Source organism: Somniosus microcephalus, chromosome 8 (genome assembly GCF_052327205.1).
Source record: "Somniosus microcephalus isolate GS21.2 chromosome 8, FLI_Smic_1.0, whole genome shotgun sequence".
Classification (NCBI taxonomy): Eukaryota; Metazoa; Chordata; class Chondrichthyes; order Squaliformes; family Somniosidae; genus Somniosus; species Somniosus microcephalus.
The window spans coordinates 137,798,470-137,819,182 of record NC_140994.1 but is presented as its reverse complement, the minus strand read 5'-3'; the positions used below and the strand labels follow the sequence as shown (position 1 = coordinate 137,819,182).

At 43.3% G+C, this 20,713-nt stretch overlaps 1 protein-coding gene across 1 annotated transcript in view; it reads left to right on the top strand.

The window, feature by feature from the left end:
• Positions 1-20,713, top strand: part of LOC147113814 (slit homolog 3 protein-like) — a 714,603-nt gene that overhangs the window by 34,553 nt on the left and 659,337 nt on the right. The window contains exons 2-3 of the mRNA XM_085995157.1: positions 11,493-11,564; positions 14,271-14,342. Of these exons, the coding sequence (XP_085851283.1) occupies positions 11,493-11,564; positions 14,271-14,342 (144 nt within the window). The remainder of the gene's footprint in view (positions 1-11,492; positions 11,565-14,270; positions 14,343-20,713) is intronic.

The following is a 20,713-nucleotide window of genomic DNA, read 5'->3' as shown; positions in this document are numbered from 1 at the left end:
CCGTATTTTCTTGCCATTGTATTCGACAGGCACCCTTATTTTTCCTCTGGGGTATACTTTTTGCCCCGTATATGTCGTCAAGACGATGGATGTCTCTCTCAAGGGTATGTGTGAAAATAGCCGCTCGTAGTCTCGTCGATTCATGACGGTTAGCGCTGATCCTGTATCCAATTCCATTTTAACTTGGGACCCTGCTATCGTGAGGGTGACCCAAATGGTTTGGTGATCCTCTTTTGCGATTACATTGTGAAGTTTGAGACAGCTTAGTCTCCTGTTTCCGGATTCACTATCGCTCATCTGGTCTTCGGAACTACTGTCCGTCATCTTTTGTACTTTCTTGTATGGTTCCTTAGTAGCCTTTTTGTTGTCGCTGGTCTTCTTCCCAGACCTGCAAACTCGTGCAATGTGTCCAATCTTCCCGCATTGTCTGCATATTTTGTCTTTGGACCAGCAGTCCTTCTGGTCATGGTTAGTTCTGCCACAGCGATAACATTTTGCAAATCCCCGTGTCATTTCGTGGGTGCCGTATTCCTGTGGTTTTTGTTGAATTTCTGCAGCTCCCCTGGCTGCTGCTTCATACGATACTGCCACGCTGAAAGCCTTATCTAGCGTCAGCTCTTTTTCTGAGAGTAACTTCTGTGTTCCTTCACTCAGGAGTCCACAGACAAATTTGTCCCGTAGGGTATCTGCCAGTCCTGCTCCGAACTGGCAGTGCTTTGATAGCTTGCGTAGTTCCGTAAGATACTCAGCATTGCTCTCATCTTTGTGCTGAGTTCTCCTGTGGAATTTAAATCTTTCTGCTATCAACAGCGGTGCAGGGTTTAAGTGTTCCTGTAGGACAGCAACAATTTCGTTAAAACTCTTCGCCTTTGGTTTGGCTGGAGTAATCAGGTCCCGCAATAGGCCGTACGTTCTAGCGCCCATTAAGTTTAGCAATATCGATGCCTTTTTCCCCTCCGCTATTTCGTTTGCCTCGAAATATACCTCGACTCTTTCCACATACGTGGTCCAGTCCTCTAATGTATTATCAAAAGCAGTGATACAGCCAGTCTTCGGCATCTTGCAAATCTAAAATGGCGCCTCCTGCGCTTTGCCTTCTTCCCCGATTTAACAAAATGTCGCCTCCCGCGCTTTGCCTTCTTCCCCGCTGTTGTTAGCGCTGCTTTCCACGGTTTCTTGCACGTTAAATATTGATTCTTTTTCTTTTATTATTTTCCCGTCGTGGAGCGGACCCTCTGGGACACTTCCCTCCCTCTTCTTAGGTCCGAACGCTGCCCGGCTTCGAAGCACCGGCCGCGCCCTGTGTGCTCCACCCTCTCTCCCTCTCTTTGCTTCCCGACTCGCTGCCCGGCCCCGTTGAAAAGCCACCCGATCGAGCTTCAGCCCGCCGCAGCCCAGGAAGGATCAGAGCACTACCTGCCACCAGCCCGATTAGCTGGGAAACCACAGACCGAGGAACCCAGCCTGGCTCTCGAAAGTCTCTCCTGCAAGTTTTCAAACCGATGATTGACGGTCGACGCCCGTTTCTCGAGTTTCTTTGGAATCTATTTTTTTTTCTCTTTCTTCTGGCTCCGACCTTCAACAAAGTCGTCTGAGGTGCTGCCGAGTTGCAGGTAAGTTCGTTTCTTACTCGTCGCCAGTGTTAAGTCCGTGAATGATTGAGACACGGACCAGCAGGAGTGAAAACAAATAAGTCTTTACTGGTGGAAGTCAATAGTGAAAACTAACAAACAGAGGCTCTCTAGCGCCTTTTATACAGGGGTGGTCACTGCCGGTACTGCAGTCTGAGACCAGTTATTCTCTTAAAGGTACATACACAACAGAAGAGTCTAACTCTATTGATATAAAGGTGCCTCACATCTCGCTGGGTGGTGTGGAAGAAGAGAAGGACAACACAACGATGTTATTTCTCCATGATAGGGGACTACCTGAATGCATTAGGACTTTAGTTTATGTTTCTGATAATTGTGATTTTTTTTATCTTGGAGTAATGTTGATTTTTTTGAAGTAATATATTGGCTCAGAGATTAGGGTCCAGATGCTCCTTCATTTTTATCCCCTTCCGGTTTCGGGGAGGAAGGGAGTGGAAATTGTGGCGGGGCAGCTGGCATCTTCTGCCACTTCTGGCAGCTTAAATTGGAAAGGATGCCTAGCTCAGTGCAATTGATCACACAGCGATCAATCTCAGTCGGCGTATATTTGGAGCAAAAACTTATTTTTACATGGCAGCTCTCAGGACTGCCAGACACAGCAGCCACAGCAAGTTCTGTCCCCCCTTCCCACTGTCCCTCCATCCGGATCCCCTAGCAACACAGCAGGACCAGAAGTACCACCACGAATCTGCCACCAAAATTCAATGAAGGCTTGATAGTGGAAGATCTACTGGGGTCAGGACAGTGGGAGACAGGCAAAGATGGCAATGTCACCGATCCCGTTGGATCAGAAAATCCACATCACAGTGTTTTTCTCCGAACCATACATATCAGGGAGAGTATCAGGCATGATTTCCCCAACTGTGCTGAGTTAGCTGATCTCAGTCAGAAGCAGCGCCCCAGCGCAGAGTAGCGAAATCCAGGCCAGTGTTATTGCTCCTGATCGCTAGATGGCGCTTGCCCGCCTGGATGTTTATGTGCCTGGACACCTGCTGAGGACAGGGATTAGGTGCAGGTGTGATGCCCTCCACAGCTCAAAAGCTTATCAGCACTGGCTATCATGTGAATTGTGACCAATTGAGTGAGGTGATGGAGGGTGACCAGCAGCTGTGGACTTGCACCCCAACAAGAGATTCAATGCCTAGAGGAGGCAACTGAAGAAAATTGGGAAAATATTTACGGGGTGAATTTCCACGGGGGTTCCTCCTGCTCCTGAACCGTAACCTTGGTGAACGAGGCGCGGAATCACTGTAAAAAAAGCGACATTTAAGGTGATTTCCCAGGGTTTCCACAGCTCTTCTGCCAAGGTTAGGGTGCATGAGTGGGAGAGCTCACTGTGGAAATCCACCCCATTAAAACTTAAAACATGTTATGGCTGTCGCTGTGATGTGACACAGTAGAACCCCTTTGTTCGAGTGTGATGATGGAGTTATTGGCAATGGCCGAACCTGGAAATGGGTGGTCATAGCAGTGCCCTGTTTCAGGCAGACGCCTCATTAACGTATGCAAATCAGGGGTCCTATCACATATGTAGGACCCTGACACGGTTTACAGGTATCAAAAGAGCACAGCGTGCAACATCCATGTTCCAGCCATTGGTACTAGGTGTGGGCAGACTAACCAGCGGTCCTTAAAAGGGACTGCTGCAGGGCACTGCCGAGCCAAGTTTTCAGAATCATTTTTGTGGGGCCAGGAGGGGCATGAAAGAGTTAATAGATGTTTGCACATGTTATGTCAAGCAGAAATAGAGAGTGCCACACAATACCAATAATCCTTAATCGAAGATGTCATAGAAAAATATTTAGAAACTGAAAATATAAGTAAGAGTAGTCAGCACGGATTCCAAAAGGGAAGGCCATGCTTCACCAAACTTATTGAATTCTTTGAAGAAGTAACAGAAAGGGTAGATAAAGGTAATGCAATAGATGTAATATATTTGGATTTCCAAAAAGCCTTTGATAAGGTACTGCATAGTAGATTCATGACTAAGGTCAGAACATGTGGAGCAAGCTGGCTACAAAACAGAAAACAGAGAGTAGGGGTTAAGGGTAATTACTCAGATTGGCAAATGGTGGGAAGTGGTGTTCCACAAGGATTGGTGCTGGGACCATTGTTTACATTCACCATTTACATGTACGATTTGGACTCGGGAATCGGAAGGACAATTTCAAAATTTGTGGATGACACCAAATTGTGGGGTGTAGTTAATACAAAATACAGGAAGACTATGGCCCAGAAACTAGGTTCGGGGGCTTGCCGCGCGTGCAAGCCCCCGATGTGCACTTACCCGGCACGCCGACAGCTGAAGCCTGGGCCTGCTTGGAATTCCTGTCACTGGCCCGGTTCAGCTGTCGGCGCGCTGTGCTTGCCTGATCCAGCGGCATAGTTAGTTCGATGTGCCAGCTGGGATCAGGTGAGCACTGGGCAGCCAATCAGGGGAGGGAAAACTTCATTCATGAGTTTGATAGTAAGAACTGTCAAACTCATGAAAACTACGGGCGCCCAAAACACTACTTAAACTTTAAATAAAATTTTAAAAAACATCCCACTAATTAAACGAACTATAAATAACTTTAAAAAACTATTTTAAACAATTAATCAAATTTTTGGAAAAATAACTTTTTAAGAAATTGGGTCTAAAAATACACTTACCTTACTGTAAAGTCCTTAAAAACAATAAAGCTGTGGGAAAAATCTTATAATTTTAAATAATAGACCACTTACCTTAAAGAATCAAGTCCTTATGTCTCCTTTTTACATTTCTAAAAAGTTGAGGCCCTTACACACGGGCAAACCTGTCAAAAAGAAGGAAGTTCAACGCGTGCGCGCAGAGTCCTGCGCGCACGCGTTGGACCTCTGAACCCCTTGGAGGAAATGTCGGTTTCCCGCGCATGCGCTGTGCATGCTGAAATCCGGCACTTCCAACGGGCCCACACGTGAGTACTCGGTCCGTACTCACGCGTTGGGACCGGAATTACTGGCCCATTAATAAACTTGCAGAATGGGTGTGTAATTGGCAAATTAACATCAATGTAGATAAGTGCGAGGTAAAGATTAAGGAGGCCACATACGCCTTGGAAAATAAGTGAATAAATGGGGTAGAGGAAATGGGGGGATCTGGGGGTACAGATACACAGATCACTAAAAGTAGCGACACAGGTTAATAAAACTACTAAAAAAGCAAACAAAGCACTGGGGTTCATTTCTAGAGCAATAGAATTGAAAAGCAGAGAAGTTATGTTAAACTTGTATAGAACCTTGGTTAGACCACACTTGGAGTGCTGTGAATGGTTCTAGTCTGCATATTATAAAAAGGATATAGAGGCACTGGAGAATGTACAAAAAAGATTTACAGGAATGATGCCAGAACTGAGAGGTTATTCCTATTGGGAAAGTTTGAACTGGCTGGGGCTCTTTTCTCTAGAAAAGGGAAGACTGAGGGGTGACCTGATCGAGGTCTTCAAGATTATGAAAGGGTTTGATAGGGTAGACATAGAGAAGATGTTTCTAGTTGCGGACGAGACCAGAACTAGGAGCCATAAATATAAGATAGTCATGAATAAGTCCAATAGGGAATTCAGGACAAACTTCTTTACCCAGAGAGTAGTTAGAATGTGGAACTCACTACCACAGAAGTAGTTGAGGTGAATAGCATAGATGCATTTACAGGGAAACTGGATAAGCACATGAGGGAGAAAGGAATAGAAGGATATGTTGGTTGGGTTATATGAAGAGGCTCGTGTGGAGCATAAACACCGGCATGGACCTGTTGGGCCTAATGGCCTGTTTCTGTGCTGTAAATACTTTGTAATACCTTGTAATAATTAAGTTGGAAGGAAAGCCAAAAATATAAAGTTTTGGGCCATATTTAATTGGCTCTGATCTTACAGAAAGGGCTGCTTTTTAGGATGTGTCAGTCTTGGTACAGCCAGGAATCATGTGGTTTGAAAATGTTTCGAAACCACTGCCAAATTTTATGGTTTATACAGATGTTATATTTGAGGCTGTGGAAACATCTGTGATGGTGGTAATAGTTATTTGTTCCCATTTTTCATGAAGAGTGCAATGAGTGATATATCACTGATCACAGGCCTTTTTACAAACTGAGCAAAGTGCCTTGCAAGTGTGCTTTAAGTTGTTTGTGTGACAACAACAATTAGCATTTATATAGCACCTTTAACATAGAAAAACGTTCCAAGATGGTTTACGGAGGCATAAGGAAAATGGATGCTGAGCCAAAGAAGGAGAAATTAGATGGGATGGCCAAAAGCTTGGGAAAAGAGTTGGGTTTTAAGGAGGCTTTAAAGGAGAAAAGGGAGATGGGGAGGCAGAGAGGTTTAGGGATGGAATTCCAGAGAGTGAAACCTAGGCAGCTGAAGACATGGACACCAATGGTCAAAGTCAGAAGAACAGAGGTATTGGGTTGGAGTTGTTGTAGAAGTCGAAGAGGTTACAGAGATAGGGATGGGCGAAGCCATGGAGGGATTTAAACACAAAGGTAAGAATTTTAAATTTCAATAGTTATGACTCCAGAAGCCAATGTAGATCAGCGAGGATGGGAGTGATGGGTGAATGGGACTTGGTACAGGTAAAATATGGGTTATGAACAGCAAAGTTTTGAATCAGTTGAAGTTTACTGAGGGTGGAGAATGGGAGGCTGGCCAGAAAAGCATTGGAGTAATTGCGTCTGGAGGTGGCAAGTAGGCTGTCTTTGCCATATAGAGGATATGAGGTTGGAAGCTCAATTTGGGGTTGAATAGGATGCTGAAATTGCAAACAGTCTGGTCCAGCCTGAGACAATGGTTGAGGAGGGGGATAGAATCAGAGGCAAGATTACATAATTTGATGGAGGCTGAGGTGGGGACTGGGGAAGAGGATGACTTCGGTCTTCCAAATGCTTTAAATTGGTTGGATTTGGATCTTGTGACAAACATTGAGTGTTTCTGCTCCACAGTATCATGCTTTCAAGCTTGTCAATGCCTCCAATGGCTGAGCAGCTGGTGGAGACTTACTGTCTGAGCTCACATGTGAACAATGACTCCTTGGACGAGATAGAGAGAGCAACAGCAACAACAACAACAACTTGTATTTATATTGTGCCGTTAACATAGTAAAACGTCACAAGGCTCTGCACAGGAGTATTTTAAGACAACAAATTTGACACCGATCTACATAAGGATAAATTAGGGCAGGTGACCAAAAGCTTGGTCAAAGAGTTAGGTTTTAAGGAGTGTCTTAAAGGAGGAAAGAGAGGCAGAGAGGTTTAGGGAGTGAATTCCAGAGCTTAGGGCCTAGGCAACAGAAGGCACGACCACAAAAGGTTGAACAATTATAATCAGGGATGCTCAAGAGGGCAGAATTAGAGGAGCGCAGATATCTCGGGGGGGGGTGGGGGTTATGGGGCTGAAGGAGATTACAGAGATGTGGGAGGGCTGTCAAAACTTTGGTTAGGAACAAGATTGCTAGCTAGAAGTTTGGATAGAGATGACCAATACGCCATGATTACTGTGCTGCTCCGTAATATCACCCACTTTCGCTGCTGCCCCTGCCCATCTGCTGCTGAAACTCTCATTGATGCCTTTGTCACTTCCAGATCCAACTATTCCAATGCACTCCTGGCTGGCCTCCCATCCTCCACACTCTGTAAACTTCAGCTCATCCAAAGCTCTGCTGCCTGAATCCTATCCCGCACCAAAGCCCGCTCACTCCTCACTCCTGTCCTTGCTGATCCATATTGGCTCCTGGTCCCCCAACTCTTCCAATTTAAAATTATCATCCTCTTGTTTAAATCCTTTAATGGTCTAGCCTTATCTCTGTAACCTCCTTCACCCTAAAATCCCCCCAATAATTCTCTATCCCTCCAATTCTAGCTTCTTGTGTACCCTTCTCGGTTACCATTGGTGGCCGTGTCGTCAGCTGTCTAAGCCCCATGCCCTGGAATTCCCTCCCTAAATCTCACAGCCTCTTCACCTCCCTCTCCTCCTTTAAGTCTCTCTTTAAAGTCCCACCTCTTCGATCAAACTTTTGGTCACTTCTCTTAATATCCTCCTTCTTTGGCTTGGTGTCCACTTTTAAAATCTGATTATGCCACAGTGAAGCACTTTGGGACATTCTTCTTTGTGAAAGGCGCTATATAAATGCAAGTTGTTGTTGCAGTTGTTAATATTAGCAGTGAAGCCAGACTTGGGAATGTGTCTAATTCTTTTCACTGTAATTACAGGAATACAAGGTGGTTCTTGGCCTAAATCACTGAGCCAGAAAGACGGACTTAGGAGACACAAAATTATCTCGACAGGGGAACAAAGCAATTAGAGGAGGAAAGACACAGTCTGAGTCTTAAAATCATGACTAACTCCACAACACAGTTCAGAGCAATTGGCAAATGATTGTTCTTATGGTCTAACCACCGAAATTATGATTATTATTATGGTCTATTGAAACAGGATGAAGTGCCTCTTTAAATTAAATTATAGGGTGGCAACACCAGACTGGATTAACATTTGCAATTCCCATTATTTTTTTTTAAATTGCAAATGGTTGAACATAATTCAGCTAATGGGTTTACTCAATCCAAGATGGGTGGACCCAGGTATTTTCTCTCTGTCTTTTGGCATGCCGCATATATTAAATCCCTTACCCCATCTCTTTTGAAGATTGAGACTCTGGCTAGGATATATTTCAATGGGGTCAGCGGCTCCTCCCCCACCTTGCCCAGGTTTCCATTTTACGTGTGTGCCTGGGCTTTGAGCATTGGTCAACTATTCCACTGCCGAGACATTACAGCCGAGTCTGTGTCTCTCCCCGTTAGATGTTGATACTTACAGAAGAAGTTGCTGGGTAGTGAGCGGGAGCAGGAAACTTAAGCTGATTCATTTTTTTTCCTCCTAGCTAGGGAACATTGACTCCAATTCTAACGTCTCTGCCACTGCTCTGGCAGAGAGCTGCCAACTTAGTATTGACTAGGAATTGAACCTTGGAGCTCCTTATCTCTGTGCCTCAGTATCATGCTGCACACTGAATTTAGCAATATTGGATTCCTTACGTGAGAAACTAGGTGTGTAGAGATTTCCATGGATCTTTATCCATGTGCAGTCTTGAAGTAAAAGGATTGTTTTCTTTGTTTATCGCTAACCTATAATTTTCCTTTTGTTGAGCTTATGCTGTTTCGGAGGTTTTGTTAGGTCACTTGTTGTCTTATTTTCTTTTAAAGTATTTTCAGTAGTCATCAAACTCTCGGGCAAGTCTTAACAACGATGGAGTTAGGGACAGCGTCTTCCCACTGGGATGTTGACTAATCCTAGTTCATAACATCAGATTGGAATGGCAAGTTGTTACCCATGGCAACAAAACAAGATGGCAGTAATTTGAAGAGTTTTAAAAAGAGAGGGAAAATCATGATTAGCACTTTTTGTTAAGTTTGAACTTTTTGGTGTTCATTAATGTAAGGGAGTCGTGCGGGGGAGGGGAATGATATTCTACTTTTTGCATTTGGTTAACAGCATCAAGTATTCCTGGGTCAAGTATAGAATGGGTTACGTACAGGGAAAGTGACCTCTACCCAGCAGTGTGCTTCAATGATTCATTTTCGGGAAAAAATAATAAAGCCTCAAATCCGTGGGCTACAATTTCAGCTACAAATGACAAATAAAACCCCAATCTTCTCAGATTCTGGCTGCTACGAGTTACTTTAACCACAGTGCTTCGTTGCTGCAGCTGAACTTAATTCAGGATAATTCTAGCCTGATCATGTCCATCTGCCTTCTTGGCCTGTGGATACCAGGAAGAGCAGTTTGGAAGATATGTTAACAGTAAGAACATTTCACTGAGCGATCTTATACACACACACACGCACAAAGAGCCGAGTGAAACATGATGAATACTTGAGATGTGAACCATCCCGACCAAAGTGCAGCAAGGCCACTTTCCTCCCCATCCTGAGGAATCAACACGATGGTGATTTAGAAATACATTTTCTAAAAATTTTTTTTAGGATCCTTTGTAGTGCATCTCGTGTGTTTACCCAAGAAAGGGTTGACCTGTGCCCAGGAGATGGAGCAATTCATGTAATTACACTGATCACTGCGGTTAATCAGGAATGCCAGATTTCAAACGCTTCATTCTGCATGACTGAAGTTTCAAAGTGCTGCCTGCCCATCTGTTTAAACACTCTGGAGGTTCAGAGTTGCTCGGACATTGGTGGGGAGGGGCACGTGGCCGTGTGAAGCCGTGCCCTGGGATCCACTTAAACGATTCTCTACTGCTCCACAAAGTGCACAGAATCCTTGCTACAACAGAGAATTTTGTCTACTTAGAAACAACCAGCAAGAAAAAAAGAACTTGCATTTCTACAGCACCGATCATGACCTCAGGTCGTCCTAAAGCGCTTTACAGCCAATTAAGTATTTTTGAAGTGTTGTAATGCAGGAAGCATAGCAGCTAAGTTGCACACAGCAAGGTCCCATAGACAGCAATGTGATAATGACCAGATAATCTGTTTTAGTGATGTTGTTTGAGGGAAAGATGTTGGCCAGGACATCGGGGTGAAGTCCCAGCTCTTCTTCGAATAGTGCCATGAGATCTTTTTACGTCTACTTGAGAGGACAGATGGGGCCTCAGTTTAACATCCCATCTGAAAGGTGGCACCTCTGACAGTGCAGCACTCCCTCATTACTGTACTGAAGTGTCAGCCTAATTTATATGCTCAAGTCTCTGGGGTTGGACTTGAACCCACAACCATCTGACTCAGAGATGAGAGCGCTGCCACTGAGCCAAGGCAGTTAAAGCAAGATCTGCTAAAAGAATCCGTTTATGATTCATTTTGGAAAAAGAATAATAAGGCCTAAAATCCGTGGGCCACGATGCTGACATTTAAGCTGGTACCCCCCCCCCCGGCAGTGCCCTCCAGTGCTGACCCCTACAGGAGGGCACCTCATTTGCACGGGGCTGGTGAGTGCCTGTTCCACTGTGCATGCGCCTCAGGTGCCTGCCATCTGAGGAATTCCTCTGTGTGAAACTTTTTCCTGCCTCCTTAGGCCCTTTTACCAAGAGGATCGATAGACAATTTTAAAAAATCCTCTTTTTTGGGGGTACAGGCTGCTTTCTTAAATATTGAGTTCCCAATCCCAGCCTTGCCAAGGTGGGGAAGCATCAGCATCCTTCCTACAATGGTGTGGGGGATGGAGGGGAGGGTGGTGTGGAGTGAAAAACATGAGGATTTTACCTTTGGGAATCATGGATGTAAACACAAAGGAGCTGCATAGTAATAGGAGCAAGAGATCACTAAAATGACATGGCAATAGCAGCACACTTTAATCAGCTCGACCTTCTTCATTCCAGATCGAACCCGCACTCCCTACGTTGCTACCATTACTTGCAGGATAATAGATGGCTGGTAACGAGTTGCCAGGCAGTAATTGAACTCTGCAATTCATAACCTGAGAGCAAAGCTTGATTGCTGTATGGACAGCAACTGAGCTTCAGGATTGATTATACTGTCATAAGCACGTTTGCCAGTTGTTCGTTCTTTGTAATATGCAGCACATTGAACACTTTAAATATGTTGTTACTGTTACGTTGAGTCTGGTAGAGGTGGAATGATACAGGTACAGATGCAATAGGGGTTCATGTCATTACCTGGAGGTATACTATTAAAAACCATTTGAAGGGTCAAAGACTTTATGAAAAATGTCAGGCAAACCTTCTATTGTTTGGCAAAGGGAGAAGCACTATATGGCATATTTGTCATGGCTCAATGATGCATTTTGATGTGATTTATATCATCCGTGGCCCTGTAAGAAAGCATGCCCCATTTCTTATAAACCCGTCTGTCTTTTTTTGCAGTGATCTGGACAAGAACAACATCACACGGATCTCCAAGACCGACTTTGTTGGGCTGAAGAACCTTAGAGTTTTGTAAGTGAAATCCAGCTCAGGTTTGACCCCCCCCCCCCCCCCCCACAAAACAAAAACCTGTTTTCTTTCCTGTCTTTTTTTTCCAAAGATGTGTGTGCTGACTAATGGTGCTCCCAGGAGCTGTGCTATGAAGGCTGAAACTTATATCACTTCGTATCTTTATCAGTCATCAAAGAGAGGCCTTTGTATCTTCTGTCTGGGCTGGTTAGAAGCCAAGGTCCCAGAGATGAATGAACAGCATGGCAACCTACTGTACTACCAAGTCTCTGTCAGAGAGACCCCAACACCGCTTCTTCCTTTGATCCTAGAGGCAAGCATAACAACTGGGGAGCAATGTGCTGTGACTCCTGGAAGAATGGTGGAGTTTTTTTTCAGTACAGTTTCTCAATACACCCGAATTGATCAATCCAAACCAGCTGGACCCCCCAGCATGCCTTATGTATATCATTATTTCATCATGCCACATATCAGTTTGTGTGCTGAATTAATATTATTTAATAGAGTACAATCTTTGGAAATCATTTGCAATGAGCTATCTGAATTTTTCACTTATTACAACCTGCATTTCCCAAACAGTTTGGCTTAAAGGCATCCCAGTGTCTACTTAAACTGTGAACAATACCTGACAAAGTAGCACTGTAGTTGCAACATGTTCACACTTTTTTCCAGTCTGCATTTAGTTTGCTTTAAAGTGTACAGCAAAAACAAAGAGGAAAGAATTAGGTAAAGGATGTCCTTGAACTGGTGGCCCTGGATTTCTGACCCACTTTAGTGCCAAGCATCACAGGCACTTAAGATAATGAGGTCAAACTACATATGCAGTCGGATGAGTGTGAGTGAGGTATAGAGCTGGGAGCTGCACTACTACACCACGGCTCCAGCTACTTCTGTACATTGTAGTGGAGGTGGCTTTTCTCTCCTTCCGAGGCAACGAATAAACCTTGCTAAACTTAATTTTTGTCCTTCAATTGTGTCCTTCCCAATTTTAATCAGCATTTTCCGATCGGATTCTGCGAAGTCCCTTGGATCACTTTATTATGTTAAGGGCTGTTGTTTTGTTCTTACCCAACAACCATGCGAGCACAATTTCCAGCAGAAGTCGGTGGATAGAATTTTGGAACGGGAACTCTGCTAATTCTGCTCCTCCCTCACACAAGGACACAGAAGCTAATTGTAGTGCCCTACCTCTCATAAAAGATAAGTTAAACAAGAATACATCATATACAACATCACTGTGGCAGCAGCTATGCCCAGAAGCTCTATAATGGCTAGTACCATATATACATTAATAGGTGCAGGTCACGGCTCAGCCTATACATCAGATGGTGCTGTTCCCGGAATGTATTACTAAGCCAGCTTTTACCTGCTTCAGCGCAGCAACATCCCTTCAAACCTAGACCAGCTAACTCAGCGCAGAGCAGGAATCAAACCTGTGACCTTCTGATCTGTATGGCTTGATGCTCCTCCATGCAATGCCATTAAGGCTATCAAATGAACATTGTCAAGAGTTAAAAAAAATAGTTTTAAACATGTAAGTCAAAATCAAGCTGTGTTAATGATGGTTACTCCCATTGTAAAAAGAAACGAGGCCACCTTAAGTCAGTGCTGCCGCTTACATCAGTATCGCACCAGACGGGCAGCTCGGCACTGTGCTTCTGGCATTGATACACTAAGAACGTGTGACACACGCATTAAAAATATTGGACAAGTTATTCCTTTCAAAATAGCCATTAAGGTTAGGATTTGGCATTTGTCTGAGAGGACGGGGTGGTGGAATGGTTTCGAATATTGTCCTTTAAGTTCTGGTTGTTGAATACAGCCCATACTAATAGGATGAATGTCTCATGTCCCTGCTAATCCCGCATGGAATGAATTTGACAGTCTCAGCGATGTCCGTATCAATTTAATTGCATTTGTACTACTGTTTTAATATACATATAATTGCAGAGATAGAAGGGAGAGAGGGAGTTAATTTTTCTCTCTCTCCTGTCCTTTGAATCGCAAGCGTTATAAATTCCTGAATGTTAGCAACACTGCAGTCTTAATTCAGCTCCTGGTAGCCATTGGGCCCCTGGCACAATTCAGCACAAACTTGCACCAACTTGACAGTGAGGTTACAAGTTGGAGTTAAAACACAGTCTGTGCTGTACCTGACGTGTCAGCGTTTGATGTCAATACCAGGAGCAGAAAAAGGAAAATGTACCTCTGTCCAGCACTCTTCACATCAGAATAAAAAAAATCTTTCTTACAACACGAGTATAATCTCTCAGTATTTTCGTCAAAATACTGTCCAGAGTTGCACATGTAAAAGTCTGATATAACTGGAATTTACCTTCTTGGAAGCAAATAACTCCTTGTGGTTACCAAAGATGTTAATTGGGTTGTTGGAAGATGGCAATGGAAATACAGGTTTGGCCTCAACAACATTTTTGAGTGCCATTGAAAAGGTTTCCCATGAAGATCAAAACTGTTTTTTGTTTAAAGGGTTGTGGCATGGTCATATCAGTATTGCTGCCATTTTTGATTAGAACATGCTGAGTCCAGTGGAAATGGTTATGGTAGGGCTGTTATACTAGAGGCATTGCCCTGTCACACCACGATGACATAGATTACTTAAATAGTGAATCATTTCATCCTTACTTTGGGGACAAGAGCAGAAAGAGAAAAAAAATCCAAATTCTGATTGTTTCATTTATTTTGTTGCAGGCACCTTGAGGAGAACCAAATCATCGTAATAGAAAGAGGAGCCTTTCAGGATCTGAAGCAATTAGAAAGACTGTGAGTTACTTTGCACACCCTCACTGATGAATTACGCTTGTGGCGTACTCCATGGCTTGCATCCCTCATTCCTCTATATGTTCACTGAGTTACATCAAACTTTGCAGCTTCTTGAATGTTCTAGAGCATTCTTTTCTTGTATAGGGAAGGTGCCATGAGAAGCTGTGGCGAGCCTGGGGAATGAAGTGCGAGCTAGAGGATGCAACTAGACTAAGATCCTCCCATGTCATGACACTCTCAGAACCACCATTGACCTGCCCCATTCTCTGCTATCTGTTTGGTTCTTCTTGTGTGATTGACATTGTGCTTATTGCCTACTCCACAGCACAGTGTGAATCTTCACTCTTTTCCTGTATCCTCCTGATATGGTAGGCATTCTGTTTGACACCTCTCCCTGTCCTTTTGGCACTATCTTACCAAATAGTCCACTTCTTCCTCTTGACCATTTCACTGATTGATTTTCAGTTGTCTGTTACCAACATTTTCTTGTAAGGTTTGTTATCAAATATACTCAGAAGCTTTAGGTTAGGTGCGAAATTGGTCTTAAAGTGGAAGTTCAGCTGTGTCTCTGGTGAAGATTCCACTTTCTTTGATCTCCTGCTGATAATCAGATCTGTGTATCACTTAAATGATAAACAGATCTGATTATCAGAAAGGAATCTCTTCTCTTTCACTTCTCTTTGTTTCTCATGGAGCATTGGCAACAGAAGTCATGAAGAGTTCCAAGATTACAAGTGATTAGTGCCATCACAATGTCTTTTCTTCATTGGGTGAAGTGAACAATGGGTCTGGGCACAAAAGTGAAAGAGAGAAACTCATGACTGCATTCTTGAACGAAACTGGTCTGCTTTTGGTGCCTGAGATTGAAGCTTCGATCGATTGCTGTACTTGGTAAGCTTTCTCCTGTGCAGCAGTATGCTCAGGATTTCTCACTGGAAATGACTCACTTCTTTCCAGAATGAAGTTCCAACACCACATTAATGAGCCATTGAGTTCCAGTGACCTCATCTAATGTCAGAACAGCCATTAACGGGGCAGCGGAAGAGACCAATTTACTGCTTAATAGTTACGCCACTATCACTCTGCTAATGGTGATGATGAGTAATCCAGTGTTTTTTTTGCTGGAATACAGGACCTTTGGTTGATTAAAACACTTCTGTTTCCAGTCCTCAATGCAAAATCAAACAAGTTGGCATGTCCATTGTAATCAGATCACATTAAGTGAAAGCCTCACTCATGTTTTGTATGGAACAGCTTGTTCATGTTGCAATGTCAACCATTGTGCATCTAGAATGTGTGGTAAAATGGGAAAACCTATGTGCCCATCAAAGCAGAGCCGGGAGTGATTACGAGCTGTGCTGATGACGAACAGAACTGGCATTCTTTTATCGTCTCCGCTAAGTTACTGCTGCCAACCATATAAATGGTGCACATTTTCTACAAATGGTGTATGTCTCTGGTAAATATGGGGGTGAAAAGTTCTGCTTGTGCACCCGCCAGCCCATGATGTCCCACCCATTCTCTTTAATGCATGCAGTTGTGGATTGGCAAGTGCCAAAGTGGAATTCTTTCCCCGTGGTGTACAATGACTATACAAAGTATTTACAGCACAAAAACAGGTCATTCGGTCCAACATGTCCATGCCAGTGTTTATGCTCCACACAAGCCTCCTCCACCTTACTTCATCTAACCCTATCAACATATTCTTTTGACCCTTTTGTGCTATCTAGCTTCCCCTTAAATGCATCTATGCTATCTGCCTCAACTACTCCCTGTGGTAGCGAGTTCCACATTCTCACCACTCTCTAGGTAAAGATGTTTCTCCCGAATTCCCTGTTGGATATTTTAGTAACTAACTTATATTTATGGCCCCTAGTTCTGGTCTGCCTGCAAGTGAAAACATCTTCTCTACGTCTACCCTATCAAACCCTTTCATAATCTTAAAGATCCCTATTAGGTCACCCCTTAATCGTTTCTTTTCTACAGAAAAGAGCCCCAGCAAGCATGATATAAACTTAGCAGCATTGCTGTGTGAGCTCTGTGTCCTTTACACCACTGTATCGTTGCTCTGTCACTCAGATACAAAGATGTTAAGGAATCTAGGAATAGTTTGGAGCCTTGGAGAGTTGGGCCTTAGAGAGGGTGCAGAGGAGATTTACTAGAATGATACCAGCGATGCGGGACTTCAGTTATGTGCAGAGACTAGCTGGGATGGTTCTCTTTAGAGCAGAGAAGGTTGATGGGAGATTTAATAGAGGTGCTCAAAATTCTGAGGGGTTTTGATAAGGAGAAACTGTTTCCACTGGTAAGAGGGCCGATAACCTGAGGACACAGATTTAAGGTAATTGGTAAAGGGACCAGAGGGAAGAGGAGGATAATTTTTTTTTACACAGTGAGTTGTTATGATCTGGAATGCACTGCCTGAAAGGGTGGTGGAGCAGATTCAGTAACAAATTTCAAAAGGGAATTGGATAAATACTTGAAGTGGAAAAAATTGCCGGGCTATGGGGAAAAAGCAGGAGAGGATAATTGGATAGCTCTTTCAAAGGGCTGGCGGGCACGATGGGCCGAATAACCTTCTGTGCCGTATCATTCTATGATTCTAGTTTTTGAAAGTAATCTTTTTTTTAAAATTACATCTTCAAAATGAGACAGGTTTGGGGGAGATTCTGACAGCACTGTGAAGATTTGCTGATTAATTCAAGAATGGATTCTTATATTTGTGTCAGACTGGATAAATAGTTTTACAGACTGAATAGTGTTTCCTGCATCTCCCAGTCCTACTGACCAAAATTAAATACAGGATAATAGGCAGCTGGTGGGAGATTATGTGGCAGTAATGCAATGTAACCGATTGAATCACTCCCAGCCATTTGTTATCAATTCTAATATATAATGTCAATTTAACAGGGGAACCTCTATTATCTGCCATAATGGAACAGGCCGCCTCCTGATGGATCATGTAAATTGGCAGATAATTGAGTCCCCTATACTTAGCCTGACACGGTGAGTTTTTTAGTTTCTAATTGTTCCGTTTAGAATACTTAATCAAGTTCTCAGTATCGTTTTCCATTTTAAAAATTCTTGGGGAAGAGAAGTACTGGCAATCCAAGTCCCCTCGGTCTCCCAGACCCGAGGCCAGGACTCCCGCTGGTCTCTTGACTTAACACCAGATATCAGAGGTGCAAGGTTAATAAATTCTATCAAGTACTGGACATCCAGATAGCAACTTCTTATCCCGTGGGATCAAGAACCCAGAGTCTGTGAAAATCAATTCAAAACGCTCAATTGCAAAACTAAGCCCGGACTCCGACTAGTCTCACAACTCCCACTGAAACCCTTGCAGATAATTGAAAGTGTGGATAATTGAAGTTCCACTGCCCTTATTTCCTTAATATGCACTTGATTTCATAATGTGCTTTCTTTCCTTCTATCTAGCGGGCATGCCAGAGATGGAAGGATATAAGTAATAGGATAATAAATATTAATATTAGCAGAGAAGCTGAAGGTGTATGGCAAAATTTCATCAGCACTAGAGTCATTTAGGAGAATCGCAGAATACTGTAGATGATAATCAAGATTATAATTATACTATATTGTAATATACTGCACATTGTGCACAATGTATTATATATGATACATGTTAACATACAGATTATGGGATAATCTATGCTATACAGCATAGTACAAACAGAAGGTGCTACTTACTAAGTACATGCTTTAAGGTATCCCAGTCTGTGACACACAGATTTAAATGTCCTGAATTATTGGAATATGCTATTGTACGTAAATCAAGCATTATTAAATTACCAAATTTCTATAAAACCCTGTATACAATTTAAACTATTTTCCCTTTATTGACTTTGTTAACATTCAAATTATTCCAAACAATTCTACAATACAACCAATTACCCTCTAATTCCCCACAAGGTGTGGTTATTTACTATAATTGACCTTGTCTCCTTAAAAAGACAGACCAAGTTACACACATCACAGACCAATCACATGCACACATTGGCCCAGTAATTCCGGTCCCAACGCGTGAGTACGGACGGGGCACTCACGCGTGGGCCCGTTGGAAGTGCCGGATTTCAGCATGCGCTGCGCATGCACGGAAAACCGTCATTTCCTCTCCTCTGAACCAAGAGGTTAAGAGGCGGTTCCCCAGCGACGTTTGAGGCAGCACGTACGCGTTGAACTTCGGTTTTTTTGACAGGTTTGTCCGTGCGTGAAGGCCTCCACTTTTTACGAATGTAAAAAGCAGACGTAAGGACTTAGTTTTATAAGGTAAGTGGTCTAATAATTAAAGTTAGACATTTTTTTCCACAGGTTTATTATTTTTAAAGAATTTACAGTAAGGTAAGTGTATTTTTGGACCCGATTTCTTGAAAAAGATTTTTTGGCAGAAATTTGAATAATTGTTTAAATTAGTTTTTTAAAGTTATTAATAGTTAATTTAATTATTGGAATGTTTTTTTAACTTTTATTTAAAGTTTAAGTAGTGTTTTGGGCACCCGTACTTTTCATGAGTTTGACAGGTCTTATGTCTAACTCATGAATGGACTTTTGTAAACTCCCATTGGTTGCCCAGTGCTCGCGTGATCCCAGCCGGCTCATCGCACTAAGTACGCCGCTGGATCACGCACGCACAGCACGCTGGGAGCTGAACCGGGCCACAGACTGGAAATCCAAGCAGGCCCAGTCTTCAAATGTCAGCGCGATATGTAAGTGTAGGTCGGGGGCTTGCACCCGCGGGAAGCCCCCGACCCGAATTTCTGGGCCATTGTTTTTAAAGTGCAGCAGTTGCAAAGTGAACTTTTCTGTCCCGTTTTCACTGATTAAAACTGACTGCCACACCCAGAAACTGGACTGCCCAGTTCAAAACCGGGCCATTGATCACCCTAGTTTGGAAACTCGCATAAGTGCACAATCATGCATGTACTTTTCACTGAGCAGCCCTGGGGTTCTGTTTATTTAATGATGGTAACTCTCTCTGTCTCTCTGTCTCTGTCTCTGTGGGGCTGGAATTTCACAGCTTCTAACTCCACCCCACATGCTCATTCATTCTTCCTCACTGTTTATACAAAGCATTCAGCAGATTGATCTGGAAGTGTAAACTGTCACCGCTGAGCCTGCTGGAGCAGCAGACCTGCCTGGCTGTGTTAAACTCTGAATTAGTCAGGCCGTAACGTAGTGCTAGGGCTGGAACTTTCTGCACATTGTTTATAGGAATCTTATCTGGTAAAAATGAAAAGAGATGCCATTGTGGCTGTATGTCGGCCGTGGCCTCACATTGAAAATGTTCAAAATCCAATTCCTTTTGGAAAAGACACATTTATTTTAATTAAAACCACCGATTGTTGTCCAGATCCTGCCTGAGCATTCAAGGTTAAAATGCAAAGGCCCCACGTTCAAACCTCATTCTCAAATAAGGCGGCAGTTTGGGGCATTACAATCAGTGCCCCTGGGTTAAGGAGGGGATAAATCAGCCAACGTTTCAGTACCTGATTGCCATCCAGTGTCCTTGCTGGAGGGTATGTGTACCCATTGACCTTGAGTCAGGATAATTCGTGACACCCCCTCCCATGACTGCTTGCTGTTCTTCCTCTCCATTTTAGATGACTCAGTGTTTTTATACCTCCATCTCCGAACTCTCATCATTTCTTGGCCTGCCTTTCCGTTTCATTTTATTGTACAATCTGGTGTATAACTTGCATCTTCTGGTGTGTTTTTATATCCTAATACAGGTGAACATTTATGAATTGAGTCTACAACTTGGTGTGGGTAGATATATCAATGTAGAAAGGAATATTACGCACATTAAAATGAGATTAATGCCAGGTCCCCTGATAGTTCTGTGTAAAAGTGCACTATGTGGTTTAGAACTGAACCATACAGACAAGGAAAGCTTTAACTTCTGCCCCTGTACAGTGCTGAGTTAGCTGATCTCAGCTGAGAGAGTTGGGGGGTGGGGGGCAGCGGGGGTGGAGGCTGAGTATCATCTAACGAAAGACGATGAAATTCAGTTGAGAGTTCCTGCTCCTGATTGTCATTTAGTACAATGAGGGTGGATGTGAGGTGAAGACAGGATTGGGCTCAGCCTTGAAGCCCCTGCGATCAAATAGCATGTTGATTTTCTAGGTTCCCCCACAATAATGGCTACTTGGACTGCTAGCACCTGTGCAACTGTACCTTAGTATGAGCCAGTGCATTCAAGGAGGGGGAGAAATTGCAAAAACCACAGGAGTGGGAACAGGGCAGGGAATTTATTGTCAGTTAGGAAGGTGGGATGATTTAAGAATCTCATTGCAGCCCTTTTCCTGCCATAAGCCAGGAAAATAGAAAAATATGGGCCACTGATCACAACCCAT